General features: G+C 38.0%; 1 protein-coding gene across 1 annotated transcript in view; it reads right to left on the bottom strand.

Annotated features, from left to right (window-relative positions):
- Positions 1 to 5,618: 5,618 nt before the first annotated feature.
- Positions 5,619 to 24,757, bottom strand: part of QRFPR (pyroglutamylated RFamide peptide receptor) — a gene marked incomplete at its 5' end in the record, with an annotated part of 45,750 nt that continues 26,611 nt past the window's right edge. Inside the window, 5 exons of the mRNA XM_029951198.1 lie at positions 5,619 to 5,959; positions 6,687 to 6,784; positions 7,959 to 8,194; positions 11,850 to 11,911; positions 14,591 to 14,749. Of these exons, the coding sequence (XP_029807058.1) occupies positions 5,619 to 5,959; positions 6,687 to 6,784; positions 7,959 to 8,194; positions 11,850 to 11,911; positions 14,591 to 14,749 (896 nt within the window). The remainder of the gene's footprint in view (positions 5,960 to 6,686; positions 6,785 to 7,958; positions 8,195 to 11,849; positions 11,912 to 14,590; positions 14,750 to 24,757) is intronic.

The raw sequence follows: 24,757 nt of genomic DNA, 5'->3' as shown, positions 1-24,757 counted from the left end.
GGAGACCTACAGGAAAAAAAAAAAAAAAGTTTTGTCCTTCCTTTAGGAAGATGACACAAGAAATAAAAATATATGCTTTTAGTTGCTTCTCTCCTTCCAGTAAGTAGTAACTTCTTGGATGTGATTCAAATATATATTTTTATCTTATCTGTCTTGTGACATAGGCATGTTTTGATGAGAGACCAGCTAAGGATAATGATGTCATCTATAACCATGTAAACACAACACTTCCATCAGTTTTTGGGCAACATTAAGAGCTTTCATTTTTCCTACAGAATGTTGAAAGCCTCAGTGAGGTTCTGTTCTCAGCGGAGAACCTTACCAAGGAGGTCAGAGCCTCAAGAGAGAAACACCCTCCTCCTTTCCGCCCAGGAAGGTGATGAGGGAGAGATAGCGTCCAGAGGTTCACTCACATCAAATTTTCAATAAGAGCAGTTATATCAGACAACCTGAAGTCTCATCTATTCACAGAAGTCCGCCCTCCCAATGTTTTCTGTGCCACGCTGCACCGTTCCCAACTTCCTTCTGTATCTACCCCTATTACGTGTCTGACGACAGAGGGAAGACTTTTCATATCTATTCATTCCCGTCAAAATCAGTTCTCTCTCTCCTTACCATCTGTTTTCTTTTGCTTTCTTAATCATTTTCTGTTATTAAAAATAGAACGGCTGTTATATTTTCAAGAAAATACTCCTTATTTTAATATTGTTTTTGTGATCACCTTATCTGTTGATCTGTATTTCCCAGACAACCCCATTTACTCTTTGGCATGATTAGAAAAGTTTATAAGACCATGCTTCTTTGATTGACCACTAACTTGTGAAACCTAACTTATCTGGCCCACCTGCTAACTTAGAAAAACCTTTGGATCATCCCTTACTGACACATTCCATGCAGTTGACTGTTCTGGGCCATTTCCATACAATCTAAAACTCTAAGCACTATTTCCTACTTATAGTAAATGTCTTTAAAAACTATTATTACATTTTCAACAGAATTCTTTCTCACCACCTTTAGGAATCTTTATTTGCACTATTTCTCTTATGTAGAATATCCCTTCTTCGCCAGACTATTTTAACCCCACAGCTTGTCCAAACACTTCAAATTTCAGCTATTGTTGCCTCACTGTCTCCTTGACTATACCAGAATCTTCTCTAAGTTTCCACAGTAATACTTGAATCTCATTTGACACAGTTTTGCTGTGTACTGCTATCTTTTCATATGCCATATCTTTTCATTCTGCCTTCTTCAGTAACAATGTAAACATCAATGCAGAAATTATAAGATAACTCCTGTTATAGTGTCTCAGAACTTGCACTTTAATAAGGCTGGATTTGAAAGTATAAATAATTCTTCTACAGGTATAAACATTTTAGTTTTCGCACACTTAAAAAATTTAGCTTTACCACATACTGAAAGGTTTTGAAAATGGTCATTAGAAAAGTTTTATGTATATACCTGTTTTCAAGGTGATCAGTTAGTTTTCTTCAAAGATATATCTTATAGGGGCACCTGGGTGACTCAGTCGGTTGAGCATCTGACTTCAGCCCAAGTCATGATCTCACAGCTCATGAGTTCGAGCCCCACATCAGGCTCTGTGCTGCCAGCTCAGAGCCTGGAGCCTGCTTCAGATTCTGTGTCTCTGTCTCTCTCTGCCCCTTGCCTGCTCACTCATGCTCTCTGTCTCTCTCTCTCAAAAATAAATAAACATTAAAAAATTCAAAGATATAGCCTATTCTATGGACTAATAACTAATAACCAATAACTAGAGCCAACTATCTTGCAAATGCAAGTTTGGCATATAGAAGTCACTCAACAAATATACATTGAGTGGATAAATGGTTAGAATAAAAATGTGATGACTTCATCCTCATTGGAAAAAGGAATTCAGCTAACACCGTAATAAAATGACCAGGGTTACCTGAGGGATATAGGAGTAAACAAGGATGGTATAGTCTAAATTGCGGGTGGCAACTCTGCCCACTGAGGGACATCCTTTCTTCTGTAAACTCACTAAGAGGGCAGCACCGGGATGCAGCCTTTCTTTAGGTCCCCTGCATATATTAAGCCAAGATCTCTAATACTTGAAGAGAAATATGAACTCACAGAGTAAATTAAGGAGATATCTGAAAAACACAGCTGCTATTAAAGGACAATAATAGACTAAACAATCTACGTAGTTATACAAAATAAGAGGAGTGAGGAGATCAAGAAGTTAAAATGACATAATAAATATACTTCAAGAAATGTTAAGGAGTGGCTGGGTGGCTCAGTCAATTAAGCATCCAATTCTTGATTTTGACTTAGGTCATGATTTCATGGTTTGTGAGAACAAGCTCATGTTGACCATATATGTGTGCATCTATTTCTGGTAACTATTTTTTGCAATTGTTTGTATGTCTATCCTTAGGCCAATGGCACAGTCTTCTGATTATTGTAATTTATAATACATCTGCAGATAAAGTAGTATAAGCCTTGCAACTTGGCTCTTCTTTTTAAAACATTTTTGGGTTTGGGGCACCTGGGTGGCTCAGATGGTTAAGCATCCGACTTAGGCTCAGGTCATGATCTCATGGCTCATGAGTTCAAGCCCTGTGTCAGGCTCTGGGCTGACAGGTAAAAGTCTAGAGCCTAGTTCAGATTCTGTGTCTCCTCCTCTCTCTACTCCTCTCCCACTTGCTCTTTCTCAAAAATAAATAAAAACATTTAAAAATTTTTAAAACACTTTGGACTTAGAAATTTGCCTTTAGTCAACCTAGCATGCAAATGCTGATATCCTGATCCATAAAAAACTATGAAAAAAGAGGCGTGTATTTTTATTTTGATTACGCTTTTGTTTTTCTTGTTTTGTTTTGTTGTAGAGTGGAAGAAAAGACACAGTTCTTTTTGGCAAAATGATCCATAATGAAATAAAAAGCTTAGAAATCTGAACAGTGATGCATATCTTTTCACTGATTTCATAGACATTTTAACCAAATGCTGATGTATGGTTTTAGTGACTAGCTTTATGTACCCCTCCACAACCTTACCTTATGGATCCAAAGAGACTTTTTCAATTCTCACTTCAAGCACAAATTCAGGGGAAATCAGATGGAATAAAATGAGTGATGGCCTAGAGCAAAGAAAAAAGAAGGGGGGAGAAAGCAGATGCCTGGGTGCAGGACAAAAGGCCTAAGAGACTCAGGGGAAGGCGAAGTCAGAGGAAAGCAGAAGAAAGACCAGAACTGGGACTTCTTTTGCAAATCCCAGGTGACCTCTCTATGGGTTCATAAGCTGTGTTACGCTATCGTCAGCACTTGCGTCCACACAGGAATCAGAGCTTCTTTGGCTAATTGTAATAGTTTCCCAAGAATGGACTGGACCAGTTTTCTCTCCCAAATTTTTATAACAGAATAAAAAGATTGCATGTTTGAAGGACAAAAAAAAATGTTCTATTTTTATTTCTGAAGTGGTATGAATGCAACGTGAGGGGGAAAAAATCTTTCACAGGGTGTCTGGACATTTTAGAGTAATTATTTAAAGTATTATTTAATACATAAAATTTAAAAAAATTTTAAGTTTATTTATTTATTTTGAAAGACAGAGAGAGCAGGGGAGGGCGAGAGCAGAGAGAGAGAGGGAGAAGAAAAGGGAGAATCCTAAGCAGGCCCCAGCGCAAAGCCCGACTCAGAGCTAAAACTCACAAACTGAGAGATCATGACCTGAGTGAAAACCGAGTTGGATGCTTAACAGATTGAGCCACGCAGGTGCCCCTAAAGGTTTTTCCATCAATCTCTGCAATGTTTAGGAATTTTAAAAGTGTCTAATCTTAATAATTAAGTGGTCAGTAGTAGTGTTGATCGATCTGTTCTTCATTAAGTTATATTTGGAATATATATACATTAAATTTGGGAAGAGACATGGATATTTTCTGATTAAACAAGGATAACCAAAATCAGTGAATCTGATTCATTTTTAATGGTTTAATGATTTAATGATAATTACAGTTTTACTCCAGGATAGCTAGATAACAGGAGGATAGTACACACACATAACCCAAAGTAAGTCCATTTCAACACAAACCAAATCATCAGTGTTCTTCTCTTGACTTTGTTAATTTTCTTGTGTCATATTGACATTTTTTCTTAATATCACACACAGTTTCAGTTTTGTTTCTTTATCCATTTTACCCTGACACACCTAAAAAGCTAAATGTCTACATTTTGAAAGATCTCGATAGCATAAGGTCTTTGATTCCCAAACCTTAAAGCTTCACAAGTAAAGTACCCTGAGAGTTCTTAAGTCTCTCTTCCTTTATATCCTTCTTGGCAGAAAGAATAAGTGCTGCAAAACTGGAGGCAAAAGAAACCCTTTAGCCAAGAGGCTGCGAGTGGACTTTGGGGGAATCACAGATGTTACAGGGGAAGGGACAGGGCAATGGGATGTGGTCACTGTTTCCATGATGTCTGAGGGTAAGAAGAGAAGTTGGAAAGAAGAGAGGTTAAGTTTAAGGGAGATTGAGGTAAGTAAGGAATACAAGTGAGGAGCTTCATTGTTCTTCTTGGCCTTGCTCTCTTGGGGGTCAATTCTGGACACAGTAAAATCTCATGGGCTTGGAGTTGATGCTCTCATCTGCTAAATACACCTAAAAGTCCTTTTACATAACAACCAGTCTTTCATCCTGCTAGTAAAATAAAAGATTTAAAAATATAAGCATTTGATATAGACTGGCTTATATGTATTACAGTCAGCCATAAATGAGGACTCCCAGAAACATCCTTCTTTTGATTAGAGAAACCAGCTACAAAACAGGCACAGGTGGAAAGCCTGGCAGAGTTGAGGGCAACTTTCAGGAAGCAAAAGGGAACCGAAACGGGAGGCCTGGAACACGCGGGCTGCGATGATGCTTCAGAACTTGAGGGTGCTTTACAGTACAAAGGGCTTTCCTGCTCACATTTTGTTTTCTTCTGGCAGTGACCCTGTGAAGCAGAAGTTACCTCCCCAGTCTACACAGTAAGAAACAGAGGCTTAAAGAGGTTCATTGGCTTGCCAGTCGTCACGGCAGTGGTAGCTGGTAGGACTAGAAGAAGCTCACGCGGGGGCATCTGCCTCTAAATCCCATTCATCGGTCATTTTGTGGCTCCTCCATCTTCTTTGACTTTATGATTATTGGACAGACCCCATTTGTAAGAGACTGTATTACCAAGCTTCAACAGCACTGAAAATTGCATTACTGTGTTCAACCATTAACTTATTCAAAAAAGAAGGTATAATTTTTAGGTTATTTTCTCATCTCACTTAGCAATACATAGAAAATCATATTGTATTAACTGCATTAGCGGAAAAACTATTAGCCAAAAACATTTATTTCTCTACAAGTTTTTAAAAATAACCTACAAGGAGAGCTTACTAATTTTCCAAATTGTGTTTTCATGTATAATGTTATATTTTTTATGAAAAAATGATTTGTTTCCTTTTCATCATTCTGAGAATAAAAAATTGCCTTCAACCTTTGCTCAAAATAATTTTCTCTTTCAATTAAGTTATGAACTGTACTAATTATGCAGACATTGTTATAATTAGTGGCCACTGCCTAAAGCAGAATTCTCAGAAAGTTCAGAATTGAATAGGGCAAGGTGTCATTTGATATGTTTTTTCCTTTCTGGTTGTTCACACAATTTGACTTCAATGTTGCCATCACTGAATGCTTCTCCTTTGGTCTCCTCCACTGGGTTTTCTCTCTGGGAAAACACTGCTTTCTTCTGCTTCATTGTAATTCCTGAATTTCCATGCCTTCGTGCTGGAGATAAGGTTTCTTTTACAATGCAATAACAAACTGCAGATAAAAAATTTTTTTTAAAGTTTTCGTTCATAAATGCATAAACAATGGGATTACAGATGGAATTGGAAAATCCAATTATTTGCACGATAGCAAAAATCATCTTGATTGTGACATCGTCATATTCCTTTTCAAAATTGCCTGAAATAAAAGTAATAGTCTACAATGTATTATGTTTTAACTAGCATAAAATAAAATTTCTGTTTATCATATATCTTTACCAAACATTGATACTTGTGCGAGTGGTTAAAGGTGCGAAAAATACTCAAGGCAATCTTCTCTGTGATGAGTCCTCATTCTTAGAGAATTTTGGCTTATAAGTTTAGCCTGGTGCTCAGCATGTATTAGGGAACTTACTGCATCTCGACTTGATTCCAAACTTTGTGTAAGCTGTAAGCAGCAGTTACTGTTCAAATGCTCACTTGTGTTATAGAAACACAGTCAGTATCTGAAAATCATGTTAAGTCTCAGATTATCAGAAGTGATACACCAGGGTTCTGGCGGAAACTCTAGGTCTTATTAAATTCATGTGGTTCAAGTCAGGATTCTAAATCTCAACAGAGAACACTCATTGGATGTCACACTTCTCCCTATGTTTGAATGGTTTAGGGAGAACTGGAGGCATAGCATGAAAGAAGACTCTTAAAAATGTTTTGTATCTTCTGCAATTATTAGAGATTTGGTCAAAATTGTACATAATTATCTACCCTGAAATGATATGGTAATTTTGAAAATATGAGAGAAACCTATTAAATGTTTGATATTGATTACCCATGTGAATGAATAGCAACAAATTTCAATGATTCATGGTCCACTCTAGCAGGAAATAACCCAGAATTTCTATCAAATAAGAATGAAAAGCACTCACTGTATTCAATCATCATGTGCACGACATGAAAAGGTGCCCAGCAAACAGCAAAGAGAGCCACCACCGTCACCATCATAACGACAGCTCGCTTCTTCTTCCTGGACCCACAGGACACATTGTATTAGTTAATTTCTCTTTGGAACATTTGTCAAATTGATATCAAAGCTATTAAATAAAGTTTGAGCCTAAATCTCTCAACCATAATTTTTCAAATATTAATAAAGTTTATGTTAGGTTAATTGTGGGCTGTTTATTATCTCCTCCTATTGCTTTTGTCCTCATCCCCAAATCTCTCATCTTATAAACATCTTCGTGTTTATACTCATTATGGGTCTAACACTCTGTTAGATGTTTGGCATGGGTTATGTCATTAATCTTCTCCATAAGCCATTTGACAGATGCAGAAACTGAGGCACAGAGGTTAAGTAACTTGCAAAGTCAGATGACTAATAAAGGGTTTAAATTGTAAGGGCTAGTTTGGAATTAAAGTTAGGCAGTTTAAGTTAAATGCCTAAGCTATTATTCATTTTTATGTTGAAGAACACTCATAGGAGGAAGTGAAGTGGAGAGCAAAATCAACAATAAGTCCCAAAGCCCTGAACAGTCCAGCACTGGACACGGACAGGGAGGATTTCTTCATACACACTGGGCGCTAGAGGTCGCTGCATACTTGAAAAAAAATTATAGAATTTCATCAAACATTTAAAGTTCTTTTAAATTTTTGGTTTTGGTTTTGGTTTTTGCTTTTAATAGCTGTTTCATGTAGATTATAAAATAAACAATATGGGCTACAAGTACCATATCACTAAACTATGTTTTAAAATTTTTATTAATGAATATAATCAGAAAACAAAGTCCTCATTACGATAATATTGATAATAATAATTCAAAGTAAACAGCATACTCTGGTCATCAAAGGACTTTCATACAGATTTTAGCATCACTTGAGGATGGATATTTATTATGCTCCCTGTCACACGTGAGGAAAGCGGGAGCCTGCACCACGTGACCGGTGAGCGGCAGAAAGAACACCACAGCTATTCCCACTAAGCCATCTTGAGATACAGATGAAAATTCAACAGTTTTCCAAATTATCAAAATTCCTTCTATCCTATCTCTAAAATCTCCAAAGTTGAACATCAGCCCATCTCTGAACATGCATTACAAATGGTCCTTTGGCTAAAGTTCTGGGGACTTGGGAGATCTCTAGCAACTGCCCCTTGGAGCACAACTAATTACAAATATTTTAAACAGCAGTGACGTTAAACAGACCTGGCTATTTTTGACATTTCTTTTCCGTGAATAGTGCGAAGCACTGAGCAATCCCCCACTCTTTTCTTTATCCAAAGTTCATAACCAATTTTACTGTACAGGATCAGCATCAGCATAAGAGGCAGGAGGTACAGGATGACAAGGATGAACGTGGTATAGATTTTCTGGTGCGCAGGGCTGGCCCACTCTTCCAGACAGCAGACATGCTCTTTTTCATATAAGAAGTCATATTTAATCTTTAACATAAGAACAAGTCAGTTAGAAGAGCCAGAGTCAGCATCAAAAGAACAGAAAGTAGCCACATACTACTAGAATGCTGCAGTTCTCAAATCCTGGTGTGTTTACTGTGGGTCTGGACTGCAAATGAGATATAATTTTGGTTGTTCTTTTGTTATGAGGTGTCATTTTCTCCACATTATTTCTTACATTCTTTATGGTTTTATGCTTTCTTTTCTATTTTAAATGGAATTGATATCAATAGCCCATTTTTTTTTAATGTTTCTCAACTCTTTATGCAGTATTCATAATTTTTCAATTCAATGAAAGAGCTACACTCTTTGACCAAAGCATATATGTATAGTGTCCAGATGAAGAATATTACTCTCCAGAGGAAGAAAGAATGCACTACATCAATCAAGGTACTTATGAAAAAAATATTTTGTAATTGCACACCTGCTAGTTTAATGTTCCATTATTTTGCTTCCTCAGTTGTTACAGAGACAAATTTTGGCAAAGTATCAGCTATCTTTCAGTTCATAGTACTAAAAGCTTGCATTTTGTTACTGCTATTTCAGATTACAATGATCAGTTTGCCTGCAAAGATTTTAGAAAGGCAGCTGATAACTTTAAGATTGAGATGAATAAGAAATTGGGATTCAAACTATTGTCAATCTACAAGTATTCAGACTCAGCTAACAGTCTTTGATGTAGATATGTTATAGAAAGGCAATGTCTCTTTGTAATACTATTTCTAACAGACTCATAGGTTTAAAATATTATTTAAAACAATATTAATAACAATAGCAAATGCTAAGAAGGGACAAACCAAGCAAAGTCATTTATCTGGATAATAAGAATAAAAATTAGAAAACTTATCAAAACTATTACTATTTTAGTCACTTTAGAGCTTTCCAGATGAAGAATCCCTAGGCCCTTGACATATTTCTGCCTCTATTCCTGCAAATTTTATCACCAATCGTTAGTCAATTGAATGGAGGGAAAAGCTTTCTGGCATACTTATCAAAGGTAAGAAAATTCAAGTTCTGATCTAGGTATTATTTACAAATACAATGAGGGATGAAAACACTTATTGAACAATAATTTCAAGATCCAAACTCCCTGGGAATAAGATATTAAAGTGACATTCACTCTGACTCCATATAGACAGACCCACAAAGATCGACGACCACGAGGGCAACATGTTGGCACATCTTAATGCACAAAGCTAGACTGGCCATCTCCAAAGCAGTGCATGTGGCCTTGGGGACAGCAAAGACTTTCCAAAGGCATGGGAAGATGGTTTTATGGGAACCAATTTCAGATCTTCTATTTGTAGCCGTGCTGTTCTCTAAAATTCCACTGTCTAGGAGAAGCCTGAGATTGGGTGTTCTGCTGGCCCAGAACTCCCAGCTCACTTCTATCTCTCTTCTCCCCGCCTACACAAGTCAAATCTCTCACCCAGTCCTACTCTTACGATGCAGCACAAAAAAAAAAAAAAGAAAAAAAAAAAGAGGAGGTTTGAACTACTGGTGTCAGTGAAGACGCCTTAATCAAGACACCGTAAGTTCATGATAGAGTTTTGTGTTTTCCCTATGTTAAACATATTTCTATTCTAGCATTAGAAAAAAAGGTGTTTTGGCAGGTATTGAGATGTTGTGAATTCATACCTTTCATATAGCGAAGGGGCAGATGTCACGACAATTTTAATTTAACCACCTCATTGCTTCCATGCCCTGAAAATTGTCAAATACATCATTCCTGAGAGAGAGCCCAGGGACAGCAAAGCAAAGAGAACATCAGTGGGTGGAAATGGTGAAGTTGGTGGTGCTTTATTTCATCCAGGTGAGAAATTCAGACTTTATGCATGCTCACACACACTCTCCCTAATAGGATTTAGAAGCGAGCAGGTGGCTGGGGGGATGCATATTAATAGATTTATTTTAAATGAAAAATGAAATCACACCTTTTCCTGATAGAAAGCAAATCTGATTTGGCTGATTTGGCTGACAGTGAGGACCAGCTTTGCCAATTACATATGCATTTCCTACAAGTTAAATGAGTTACATATTCAAAATATATTTAGAGCATATGATAAAATAATTTTATTTTAAAAAATAGACAAAACTCTTTGTGTTTTGTGGGCCAGAAATGAGCCCCACAAATGAGTACGGGGTTGGCTCACTTATGAAGGCTCCATCGGTATGAGATTCCTGCCGGAATAAGGAGAACCTTAGAGAAAAGAGCCAGCCACTTAGAGCTGTGTGTGGAAGATACACGAGCAGTCTACTGAAGCAGCAGTCAGAGCCTCAGTTCTGTGTATTGGAAAAACCCGTAAGTAAGGAATCAATCATGGGCAACAAAGTCGCACACAGGGGCCACGGATACCAGTACACCGGCCCCTTCTGCTCCCCATCCAAACACCAGCTCCCAAGTTGCCAGGGGCAGTTGTTTTCTTGAATGGGAAGAAGGAAAGAGAAACTCACAGTCAGGAAGCAGAGAAGAAGGGAACCATGTCCCCTTTGCATAGTGTAGGATTCTAGACCTATAATCAGCTCAAGTTGAGAGAAGGGAGATATTTTATGTTGACTGAGAATATGGACTCATGTGATTGTGACACCGGGCTGGACAGTTTAACAACAGGATTAACATGATTGTTGTTACTGAAGGTGACCACAGGAATGTAGCTATCTGAATGGCTGGGAAAGTTACAGGGTCCGCTCAGGGCTTCATCCACATGGCATCAGAGTACTAGAAAGTCCTCAGGTCACATTTTTATAGGTAGCAAGGGACAGAGTAAAATTACTTCCAGCTCTCACCTGTGGAGTCCAGCTCATTCAATATACCAGTTACATATTAAAAAAAAAAATCAAGTAATGTTTTAAATGTACCCTTGCCTGAGGTCTCATTTGCTATCGTTGCCAATGGACATTGAACATCCAGTAAAGTTTCACATTTGTCCATGTCAATTTAAAAAGGTAAAAAAGGCTATAGCTTAAAAAATTATCTTAGTGAGTGTGTGATCAACCCACTACTGCCTTTGAAGACTATTGTCTTGGCTAGATCACCTACGCCGGATGTGTATGCCCCATTGGATAGACTGGATCACCAAAAACAGCACAGGGTCCCCTTGCTGGGAATCACCACATTTTAACTGGACCATCTGTTAAAGGTGTGGGGGAAGGGGAGAGGTCAGATAAGATGATCCTGTCACACGTTCCCATTCAAATTCAGTTTGTAAGTGTATAGGAAGCAGACAAGAAAGGACTTATGAGGGAGAGCCAACAAATAAGCAGATAATTGATTATCATTTTTCTATGTGTTTTAAAAATAAAAGAAAAAATCTAGAGAAACTGTTGAACTCTTAAAATGTAACAAGACACAGGAGGCCACTAGGAAAATGTGTTCAGCTGGCAGGAAAATGTAGAAAATGACCCTGGTAAATTTTCTTTTAAGCATTAAAGTCTTAACAATATAAGGTCAAGGAAGAGCTAGACAAAACAGAGGGAAAAACCTTAAAACAAATTATTTTATTTCATTTGAAAATTTTTCAGTGAAACAATCGGAGCCACACCAATTTGCTATAATTCTCTTGTAGAAAGAAAAAATGATTATAATTGAGAAGGCTGCAAAACAGTTCAATAATATGATGATCAAGCCCAGCCCCGAACCTACCTCAAGGCGCTGCACATGCCACATGGGTGATCCTACGATGACCGCCAGCAGCCAAACCACACCTGCCAGGAGATGAAAGTCATCAGAATCTGATTCAGCGAGGGAAGCAGGACATCTGCGTACTTAAGCACAAAGCATATGCTCTAAGCATGAAGACTCCTATGTACAATCCTTTCTGCCCTAGAACAGTGCAGGGGGCGACGTGTTCCCAGTGCCACTATTTCTCTATCCTCAAAACTGTTGCTGGAATAGTCTTCTTGAAACATTTTTAAATGTTTAATCAAAATACTTAATAGTGTTTCACTAGCTATACAGTAAAACTTAGACCCTTAGCATGATCCCTGATGTTCTCTCACTTGCCTCTCTCTCCTGTTAGGTTTCTGTCCATGTTCTCCATTTTCCAGGACTTGACTCAATAAATCACTTTCTCCTGGTGAAAGACCACCACCATATCTTGACAAAACTAATTCCCTGTTGGTTCTATGTGCCCTCTAGAGTGGCACCTTTGTTGCCCTTAGTTGTTTCTTTTCAACTTCTTCTAAGCTCATTAAGGGAAAACACAATGCAATTTATTTTTGTGTTTGTTTGTTTCCCTGAATAAAAGTCCAAAGAAAATCCCTGGCATTGATGAAGCACCTACTGTTTGGTTGTCAAATGGATGAATGTATGCAGAAACTTAAACATAATATTAATCATCCTCTACAATTTCTTCCTAAAATTGAGTACATTTATCTTATGTGTTATAACATGAGTGTTGTTTTCTTATTTACAAAAAAAAAAAAAAAACACTTCCTCAGAAGCCAGAGTGCTCTTTCCAGATTTCCTGTACTCTATGATTTTGTTGAGGGAACTGCTTTAATGATGTGTCCTTAGCAAAGAACAAGAGAAAATCTGAACAGACTAGGATGAGGCCAGAATCAAGAGACCCACCATCATTTCTAAGAGAAATATCCCAACTCAAATTCTTCTTATTATATCTGTATTAGGTACTATTAAGAAAATAGTATATTGCCTTGGATTTCAAGGAACTTAAGCCATAACTGAGATTTATTATAAAGAAATACATAAACTGGCACTGCCTATAGAGACTCATTATTATTCAATAATTCAAGACAGTTCTCAGACCCACAAAGAAATCTCTCTCTATCCACATCACCATAAACATCTGTTCTATTCTAGTCCAATCATTATCTCACTATGTTATCTTATGTCCAATCAGTTTTCCAATCTTTAGTGGAGATTCTGGATTTTAATTGAGTCTAATTGACTTAGCTCATTGCCAATCCTTCTGGGTCTACTGCCTGTTCAGGGATTGAATATGCTGGGGTTAGATGAATATTACTGGTGTAAGTGAGCTTTTGTGGGCAGGTAAGTCCAGCAGGTCTCTGCTGGTGGGGGGCTGGAGGCAAAGTGGTCTCAGCTAAGAGGTACTGGACATGAAGATGGGACCGGTTCCCAGTGTGACAAAGCCAGAGACAGATGCCAGGCAACACTGTGTAAAAGCCCCTTGGGATGTTGAGCCTTGATTTAAAATCCTTTCTGTCTCCGATGAGTTTTGAGTAGAAACTGCCTTGACTGCCTGTTATCGACCTTGCCTTCAGAGGCTGAGTCTCTCTACTTCTCTTTTCTTTTTTAATAGCTTCCTTCCTCCATGCATTCCTTTCCTCACCATCTTTCTACACCCACACACACTTTTCAGATGTTTTAAAGGTGGGAAGATGTCAATTATTAAAAGCCAAGAGGTCTTTGAATTCTTTGTAGGTTGGATGTGACATAAATTTGAAAATAACTAAAACTAACGAATATTTTCCCCATTGGTTTATCTATTCATTTCAAACTATGTAAAATGAGTTTGACATGGCAAAGCCCTACGGAGTTCTTTCTGTAATTTTACTTTCCCATGCCGGCTAAACTCCTACAGCGAAATAAATGTTTATGCATTCCTCCCAAGTGAGATATTAGTAAAAATTGCTCTTTGGTTATCACATTAGTTGCTTCCTTTCATTATTTAGCTATAAAGCAAGTGATATGGCTTGATTGTAAATGGCTTGATCATAGTTATTGAATAGAGAAATGCTTTCATCTTACTGCGCTAGACTTTAGGACACTGCTTCAAGTTTGTCACTAATCAAGAGGTGCATGCTCATCATGTCTTGCTGACTCAGGAATAATTACAGCAAGCTGAGGACCCAGGAATGCCGGAAGCATGATTAGACATGGATGGACTCCGTCTTCATCGGGCACCTCCAGCACTCAGCACCCAGTGTCCCCATGAGCCCCGCAGCTATTCTGTCCTCAGCACTGGGGCCTCCCGGAGCAGCAACTTTGTTCTCTTTCTAAAAACACTTTTCCTCCCCCTCAAATCTACCAGCGCTAAGAGGGGTACTTTAGGTTAGATGCCTCTTACCTCAGGATGACAGTTTACTAATCTAATAAATGTTAATGTGGTAATGCCATTGGAAGACTTTCTTAAATCAACTAAAAGTAGTGCTTAACAGGTTAAGACTTAAGCTGAAGAAGTAAATCTGAGATGGGAGACTTGAAGTGTGGGAGTAGGGATGAAAGGAGAAATGGAGGTAAATTAGGAGAGGATTAAAATCCTAAAATTACACCGCCCTCCGCCATGCCTATAGGCTAGACAAGAAGCTAGTCATCTGATTCTTCAGGACGGTTCACTCTGAAGAAATTCTTTTGCTCTGTACAGAAGAATGGCATGAGTGCTCCCACTGGCACCCCCTCACCGAGCATGGTGAAAGCCCTTCTGTTGGTGTATTGCCACTTCATTTTAAAAGGATGCACAAGTCCCTGGTGCCTTTCCACAGCAATGCAGGTCATAGTGAGAATTTCGGTCACGATAGCAGTTGACTGGACAAATGGCAGCATCTTGCAAATGAAGGCACCTGCAACAAGGAAACAGGACTAGTTAAACATCAAGATAAAAGTTTTATTTGTGTTTCTGGTCATAGCTGTAGTTGATTAACTCTGAGTCTCTGTTCAAAAGTTTTATGATTATAGTGACATTATAGACTCAAAGTAATTGAAAAAGACTGAACTGGCTAATATTATCTCTAAGTTCCTAAATTATAGGTAATTATGTATAAAGTGACAAAGAGAGCACCGGTTAGTATCCGACTATTGATAATAGGCAGAAAAAAAAATCAATGTGAGCTTTGCTCAAGAAAGAACAAAGTCAGTGTGAACAGGTCTCCTGGTGTCTCAACTACAGAGTAATCTTTATTTCTTCCTTTTTGGTTCTTTGTAAAATCATAACAAAGGAAGAATTCTCACCAAAGACTCAGACTTCTTTTATTGTTTTTATTCTCCTTTGACTTTCTGTCCAAGACGTTACATACGGATTACATCATTATACTCTTAACTGATTTCACTTTCTCTAGTGCAAAGATCTCAAACTGGTGGCCCCCGGGCAAGATTTGGTGTGCAAACAGACTTTGCATGATTTATATAATATTTTTACAATATTTGAATGCCTTCCCAGTATTTTCAAATGTTTACACTTTCTGTCTTGCCCCTTCACCATTCATTTATAACTCTGGTTCTGACACTTCTACTCCTGATTCCATCTGGCTCATTGCTACCAAATTAATTATGCTGAATATCAGAGAATCAGAAGCTCAGGGAATATGAAGAATTGAAGAGACCTCAGAAGTCATGGAGTCCATCCTAGCACCAGAAACAAAAATCATCTTTTCAGCTTCTCTCACAGATACTCTGCCAAGTTCTGCTTAAATATCTGCAGAGGAGGCTTCCTTTCTGGCATTCTCCCATCTCAGGCTGATGTGCGGCTTTCTTTTTCTGCTTGGAATACTCATCCTCCAGAGAATTCCTCCTCTCTCTTAGTCTACACTTTTTCCATAACTTTTTCACCTTCCAAAAGACTACATAATTTACTGATTGGTTTCATTTTCATTAAAAGTTTCCTCATGTCTATGAGAATGTAAACAATCCAAGAGTGAGGATTCTTGTCTGTTTTCTTCACTGATATATTTCAATCATTTAGAATGGCACAAAAGGCTCTCAACCAACATTCACTGAACTGAAGATAATGAGTAACCAGAAGATTTTTAATCTTTAAAAAACGCCTCCATTCAACTTTGACAAAGGCTTTCACTGGAGAAAGTGCTTTTCAATAGTTCCACCCACTTCTTCCACTTTCACTTTCTGCTTTCTGAGAGTTTCAGAACTAACCAACTATATTTTCCAAACATCAGCTCTTCATATATTTGAAAAAACTATGTCACTCCTAAGTCTTTTCTTTGCTAGTTTCCCCAGATGTTCTTCATTTGACATGCTTTTCAGACCTTTCAATTCCTTAGATGACTTCCATGGACTTTCTCTAGATTTTAAACTACATGGTCCTGAAGAACAACCCAAGATATGGCTTAGCTAAAGCAGAAACTGCAGGATTATAATGCTTTCTTAGGTGTGAACACACTATTCTGTGACTGTGACCAGAATTTACAATAGCATTCAGTGCTAGAATTTTCAAATGGTTGGTTTCTGTTGCACTTGAAATCAACTTTAAATAAACTGGGTCCATTTAATAGAAAATTATTGTTTTTTAATAGAATATTTTTTCAAACCAAGATTTCTGTAACTAAGGAAAAAGATATATTTAGATATCACTCTAGATACTTCCTTTCCAATCCTTTTTGGAAGCTCCAAATTTCAATCCAAGGGTCAATCACACTCATTTATCCTCTGTTCCAGTTTCCCAAATCCCAAATCCCAACTCTGTTCAAAGTTAAGGCCTTTCCTTGTCCATCAGGATAGTTTATATGTTAAGTGCAGAAATTTGCTTTCCATACCAATATATTTCACTGTTTGAATACTGATCATTCTATGAATGAGTTAAACTACCCTACCTCCTATTTTGGATGTGATACTTGAATAAAGGTAAATGTGAATAAATTATTCATCTAACTATGTCTCCTTTTTTGTTTTTGTTTTTTGTTGTTGTTGTTGTTGTTTTTAATCTGAGGAGAATTTCTTCTACTCTTTCAACAAAGTTGTTTATTAAAAAATAGTTAGGGGTGCCTGGGTGGCTCAGTCGGCTAAGCCTCCAACTTCGGCTCAGGTCAGATCTCACATTCGTGGGCTCGAGCCCCGCATCGGGCTCTGTGCTGACAGCCAGCTCAGAGCCTGGAGCCTGCTTCCGGTTCTGTGTCTCCTTCTCTCTGCCCCTCCCCCTCTCATGCTCTGTCTCTCTCTGTATCAAAAATAAATAAAACATTAAAAAAAATAAAATAGGCTAAGGTTAAGAAACACCAGAAGAAATTTTCCGTGAGATAAACATGGATTCATTATCAACAAAGTTTATGTGTATCTATCCAAAAGTAAGCATTATTATGGTAATATTCACTGTAGTCTTATCTCATGATAGTGTTATCCATCCTAAATATATTCATCTTGTCTACCATAATGGCATGGGAAATTGGTCAACTGATTCCCTGCTTTTAGGACACACTCTGATCCTGATTCTTCTGATCTTTTACTTCATTACTCTGAGCCTGGATTTCATCATTTGTAAAAAGAGATTAACAACACCCAGCTGTCATAGGACTGAGGAGTGTACTTTATAAAATAATATAAATACCCATCACAAGATGTGTTCTTTAATATATGGAAGCCCTTTTATCATCAAACAAAATTGAGGTATATTTGGTACATTTAGAGCTAACATATTATTTGTGGATACATTCTAAACTACCCATTAAAGGACATCTAGTTTTATAACATTTCCCAGATAAAGACATGCAGCTCAAAAAACTCATGATTTGCTCATGTCCAAACAGCTGTCAGTTGACAGATGAGGGCATGTGCCCAGGTCATCTGACTCCAATTCTTTCTCTTATGTCACCCTCTCTTATCTTAACGCACCCATGCAATGTGGCAGTTTTCTTCTCTCATAAATCATGTTTAATAATCCACTTGAGAATTTCACACCACGTTGTCGTAGTTCTACAATCTGTCATCTTACCCTTTTAATGCATCCAGACAGCATTTGCCCAACTCATTACTTCTGACATTTCTTCAACCAATGTTTAAGAAATTAGACAGGGTTTTCTTGATCACATTGCCAAGTTTCTTTAATGTTATGGCATGGTATTTATCCAGGCTGAAGATTTAAGCTTTGTTTTGTTTTTTTAAATAGGAAGATATTCTAGGCTCCTGGGTGGCTCAGTCAGTTGAGCATCTGACTTTGTCATGATCTCATTCATGGTCTGGGAGTTTGACCCCCACATTGGGCTTGGTGCTGACAGCTCAGAGCTTAGGGCCAGGAGCCTGCTGCAGATTCTGTGTCTCCCTGGCTCTCCCTCTGCCCCTCCTCCACTCATGCTTTGTCTCTCGCTCAAAAATAAATAAACATTTAAAAATTTTTTAAAAATAGGTAGATGTTATTTTGCTATCCATTCACTTATCGTGGACCTTTATTTTTCATTCTAACCATCTTTGGTATGCTCTTTTTAAATTTGGAGATCATTTTTCAATGTCTATAAGACTAAAGTAAAAAAGGCATTGAAGAATTTTTTTTTCCTCTGCCCTTCATTAAATTTCTGACCCTCCCTTCCTTTTTCAGCTTCTTGTTTTGGCACTCTTTCTGATGATTCTTCAGTCGACTTGTTCTACACTTTAGATTTCCCAATGTAAATTTTATAGGTATGAGCTACTTTGGAAAAATGTGTCTTTTGTAACATGTCTTCCAAACAGTGGCAATTTGAAACTGAAATAATCCTAGAATCCCTATATAGGGCACTGTTTTCTTGGAATTTCCTTCCCTTTTTTCTGTATGGTATTATCTGATTTTAATGTCAGATTGTGTTTCTTTGAGCCTGCCTGCAATTCCTATTTCTCATATTTTGATTATCCAGCATCCGCCTGCATTTCCTAACAGCAACACAATATCCTCTAGTGTATAAACTCTCCCCAATGCGGGCAGATTAGGTAAGAAGTCCTGCTAGGGAAGACAATTCTCATAATTTATCAGCTTCCAATGTTGCAAATTTACTTCAATTCTTTTAATAGGCTAAAAGAATGCATTGAAGGTGGAAGGGGGTTGAGGTGATCCAATCCTGTGCTCACCAGATCTTGAGTGTTAACAGACCACAGCTTAATTACTGCTTCTGGCTTCTGAGTACCCTCAGTTCCTCTGTTACAGATCCATTTCTCCAGCTTCACACTGATCCTGTGAGCCTCTCACGCCCTTCTGGTACCTTGCCTTCTCTTAAGCCACTTAGCTACCAATAGTTGCTTATAACTAACTAAACCTATTTAATACACTCCATTTTTATTACCTTTTCTCTAGAAGATGAATTTTCCAAAATGTAGACCCTGGTCAATACTCCTTATGTGTGTATTGCTAACTCGAAAATAGCAACTTGGATCCTGTTACAGTTTGCCTCCATTGCTGCTTTCATTTCTACTATGTTTGACTCCTGCATAAGAAACTACAAGTCTCCTTTGACTACTGGATTGGGAAGAAATACTTTTGCTTACTATTTATTACTTTCTATTTCTAACCTTAATTTATTTATACAACTTTATTTTCCAGAACAAGAACTCTTATGCTCTGGAAAAAATGGTGCTGACTCTATTTATTCAAGCCTGCCCTCACTTCTCACCTTACACAATACTGGTCGTAGTGATCAAGTAGAAACATGACTTTATTATTTCTAAATATGGTGCCTGGAAATTGAAAAGAGTTTGGCCAGTATTTGTTTTCACTCTAGTGTAAGGATGATTTTAAAAAATGACCAAAGTGGAAAGGCAGAGTAAAAAGAACAAGGTATTCATATGTAGAAAAGATTAAAACATTCTTTTATTAATTTAGGAAATGCTACAATGAAGTATAATAGCATGAAAGTATCTAATGATAGCCATTCTCTGAAGAATCTGCTCCAAAGTTAGTAAAACAAAAACAAAAAAGCATGAATAGACATATACAGTTTATAGTACAAAGAAGAAAGTCTACTTTATATAATCACTATTTGAAACAATGGTTTAACGCATTATAAAACAATCTGGCAAAATCTGGCATTATAATTACTTTAATCTCCTGTTACCAAAATAAAACAAAACATGCCATACTCAAACAATTGATATATCCTGTCCCAATATAGCCTGTGAGTTTCTGGTTTTGTCCAACATGTTTCTTAATCGACTGTTAATGAGCAAATTTACCAAATCCTGAATCAAACATATCAGATAGTAGGAGAGTGGGGAACAAATGAAATATAGTCAAAATGAGAATTGTTATACAAGCTAAGGCTGACAACCACAGAAGACTAGAACCGTGGACGACCCTCCCATACATGAGCCAGGCACATTCAGTATCTCACAGAGCTCTGTGTTTTGCAGGGGCACTCAAGCAGCTGCCAAGAAGGAAGAGAGGCAGGCCCACAGCAGAAAGGGAGAAGAGGTACTAAGCTCTGACCCTGCCTTCACCGGAGCAGCTCCAACTGCATCCAGTTTAATTTGATGAGGTTCCAGCATACAAGTCATCTGCAATTTTAAAGAAATTATAAAACCCTTAAGTGGTATTATACAGCACACTAGAATATTCTGCCTACTTAAACCATACAAACCAAAGAGGAGAATAGTTACTAAATATCTGAAAAGAGATGTGTTGCCCATCCTGCCTAGGATCTCACCCCTCCTGATATTTATTCCTATTTAGCACAAGACTATGCCAAAGCACTCTAGTTACTATTTTAAGATTTATGAACTATCCATTAACAGTTTGTGTAGCAGGAGAGAATTTAGCTCAAGGGAAATAAAATCTGGCTTGGGGAAAGGAGAAACCTAGGAGGAGGCAGAAGGAGGCTTAGCTCTTGCAGAGTGGAGGGAGAGAGAGAAGGGCCCTACAGATGCCGGGTGCCAAGAGGAAGAATAGGTAGATAGGTTGCAATAGGAAATGAATAGAAGATGAGCTATTTTTCTCCAGAATTCTTGCTAGACTTAGGGAAAGAGACAGAAACTGCCCAGTTGGCGCTGAGAGAAGGCACGCCTCATTCCACTTGAACTGCTATGACAGCATACCACAGACTAGGTGGCTTATAAACAAGAGAAGTTTATTTCTCACAGTCCAGGGACTGGAGGTTATGAGATTAGGGTGCTAGTATGGGTGGGTGAGGCCCTCTTCCAGGTCCTAAATTCTCATATCCTTACTTGGTAAAATGGGTTAGGGAGCTCTGTGGGAGCTCTTTCATAAGAACACCAATTCCATTCATGAGGGCTCCACCCTCCCCACCTAAGCATCTCTCAAAGGCTCCACATTTTAATACCATCACATCGGGCATTAGGTTTCAACATATAAACTGGGAGGGGGGGGGGACACAAACACTCAGACCAGAGCAAGGCAGTTCTGCCAAAACTACCCTCCGTGCACTTATGATACTTTACACAGCATTACTTTGGATCAAGGAACTCTACAGAAAAAGAAGTGAGATAATGAGTCCATATTCACATAATTAATTGGTCTTATCATTGTCCCCACCATCTTGAGGTTGCTGGTTTGGCAGAATGGTGAAATGGCCTTTTACAAAAAAATACTTTTTTGAGAGAGAGAGAGAGAAAGAGGGCAAGAGAGAGAGAGACAGAAAGAGAGAGCGAGTGAGTGAGCACAAGAGGGGAGGGGCAGACACAGAATCCCAAGCAGGCTCTGCACTGTCAAGGAATGAAAATGAAAATTCCATTTGGAATGGAATCTTACTCATACCCCTGCTGACCTGCTGGAAAACAGGACAAACTGTCCTTATTGGACCTCTATTCTCAGCACTTTCCTTGTATATGAATCGTCTTTATCAGACTTCTGTTCCCAGAACGCTGGGAACAAGGAACTTGATGAAGTCCCAGGAGGAGGTGCAGGACAGAGCCTTCCTGGTCATCAGCAAAGTGCGTCAAGAGGCCATGGCACCAGAGATTTACCCACGCACAGTTGCAAGCCGTTCCTGTTCTGCCCTTTCTTTGTCTATATCTATTGTTCCGGTTAAACATTTACTGCTGACTCAACATTTACTATGCTCTAAGGAGGGTATAAAATAAGAAGCGGTTCCTAATAAAGTTTGCTTTTAGCCCTCAGCTCTGGGTCTGTCTCCATCCCTTTCAGGGATGTCCTTGGTGCCCAGTCTCTCCAGGACTGTTCACGCTTCCATTGAGGAGCGTCTCTTGTTCACGTTCCCATTCGAGGTGTTTGAGAACGTCTCTGTTTCCGTTGGCGATCAGCCTTTGGGAATGGTGGCTGTGTCTTGCTCTCCGGCTCCCCAGGACCCCTCTTCACAAAAGAGAACCTACCACACTGACCCACTAGCAACCTACAGCCTTATGTTCCATTGTCCTAGAGGTCTTAATTCCAAAGAGAGAAATACTTCCACAAGGAGACACAACAATGTTTCCCTTGAACTGAAAATTAAGACTGGAAACCAGCCACCTTGGGCTTCTTGTGGTTCTAAATCAATATGCAAAGAAGAAAGTTACTGTGTCCATAAGGGTGATTGTTCCTGATTACCAAGGGGAAATTGGACCACTACTCCATTACAGAGGTAAAAAGAATATGTTTGGAATCCCTGATGGTATCTCTTAATCTGTGATTAAGGTCAATGGAAAACTACAACAACCCAATCCAGACAAACTACTAGTGATTTCATGGATGGAAGTTTGGGTCTCTCCACCAAGCAAGAAAACACAACCACCTAGACTGTTTACTGAAAGTAAAGGGAATATAGCAGTCCATCACCTTAACCACTCAGCCACCTAGTCCCACGAGTAAAGGGAATATAGAATGGGTAGTTGAAGAAGTTAGTCGTAAATACTAGCTACAACCGTATGACCAGTTACAAAATCAAAATCATGTATATTCCTACTTACTTTTTAATGAATATGTATGTGTATGTTAATATATAAATATGAAATATATAAATACATGTATCTACACATATATTAAGCAAATATCTTTGTTTTTCCCTATTTTATAATGTAGAACATATTTTATAATATTATTATGTAAAATAAGACATTATGTAAAATATATGCCATCATATTTAACATGCAATGTAAAAATGTATTGATTATATATCATAGTATTTAAGAAGTGTTAATTTTACATCATAGTAAAATTATGGACTATCAAGAAACATGGGATATCAAGAACAATAAACATTATTCAAAGACTTTACCTCCTCTTCTGGAGAAGGGATTAATGAATTTTGGGTTGTATGCAGCATAGTTTTATCTTGTTAGGCTGAATTATGACCCTGTTATTTATCTGAAAATTTAATATGGTTTAAGGAGATGTGCATGGGTGCCAAGGTGACAAGGGATGGACTTGTGACAGTTAATTTTATGTGTCACCATGACTGGGTCATGGGATACCCAGATATTTGGTTAAACATTTGATTAAACATTATTCTGGGTATATAATCTCTGGAAGAGATTAATATTTGAAAAAATAGATTGAGAAAAGAAGATTTCCTGCTAATGTGGATGGGCCTCACCCAAACTGTTGAAAGTCTGAACAGAACAAAAAGGCAAAGTGGGAGAGAACTCTCTTTGCCTGACTGTTGCCAAGCTGAGCTACTCCTCTTCTGCTTTAGGACTCAGACTTGGACTGAAACTTACACCATATGTTCTTCTGGTTCTCAGGTCTTCGGCCTCTTACTGGAATTATATCATCAGCTTTCCTGGGTCTTTCTCTCTGCTTTCAACTGCAAAAATTTGGGACTTCTCAGCTTCCATAGTTGGTGTAAACCAATTCTAATAATAAATAAATAAATAAATAAATAAATAAATAAATAAATATCAATATATAATATATAATTCTATTTCTCTGGAGTAAGGATTGAAGAACAGGGCTTCAACAATGGTCAGATGGCTTTGGCAGCAGAGCAGCAGCTCGGTGTAGCAGCTTTGCCCTGGAGCATCAGAACTCTGCCTTCCCCAGGGCTGAGCACACATGCACCCATTCCACAGGGTGCTCCCTGCTGCTTGGGGAGATTCTCAATTCAGATGCACAGAATTCTTGGAGATGGTTGGGTTTGCATGATTGAAATGATGCTGCCCTAAGTAAAAGAAGATTATTTGGTTTGTAACAATCACTGAAATAGACATTCCTTGATTTATTTTTCATTTTTCAGTTTATTAATTGAAATTTTTATGAGATAATTATAGATGCACATGCAGTTGTAAGAAATAAATACAGGGAGATTCCTTGTATACTTTCCTCCTAATGATAACATTTTGCAAAATTATAGTAAAATATTACAAGCAAGATGGGCACCTGAGTGGCTCAGTTGGTTAAGCATCCAACTTTTTATTTGGGCTCAGGTCATGATCTCACAATTGGTCATGAGATCTTCCTTTGCTCTTGTGCATGGAGCCTGCTTAAGATTCTCTCTCTCTCTCCCTCTGCCCCTTCCCAACATTTCTCTCTCTCTCAAAAAAATAATATTACAACCTATATATGGACATTAATACAATCTGATTTTTTCAGACTTTCCAGTTTTACTTTAAGTCATTTCTGTGTGTTCATGTGTACATGTATGTGTATGTGTGTGTTCTAAATGATTTTATGCTTGTATAGGTTTAGGCATCTGCTGCTATGGTCAAGATACTGAACTATTCCAACACCACAAAGGGCCCTCCTGCTGCTGTTTTATAACCACACCCAAACCCCTCCTGTCTCTGTCCCTCCCTGTCCCTAAATACTGGCAACCACTAATCTGTCTTCCATTTATAAAATTTTCTAATTTCACAAATTTATATAAATTGAGTAATATAATACATAACCTTTGGGATTGTTTATTTTTTTTACTTTCAGCACCATCCCCCAGACACTCATCCAAGTCTTAAAATTCATCAATAGTTTATTCCTTTGTATTGCTTAGCAATATTCC

This window comes from Suricata suricatta, chromosome 1 (genome assembly GCF_006229205.1).
Source record: "Suricata suricatta isolate VVHF042 chromosome 1, meerkat_22Aug2017_6uvM2_HiC, whole genome shotgun sequence".
In the NCBI taxonomy this organism is placed as follows: Eukaryota; Metazoa; Chordata; class Mammalia; order Carnivora; family Herpestidae; genus Suricata; species Suricata suricatta.
Note: the sequence above shows the minus strand (reverse complement) of the source record. Positions and strands in the feature narration are given on the sequence as shown.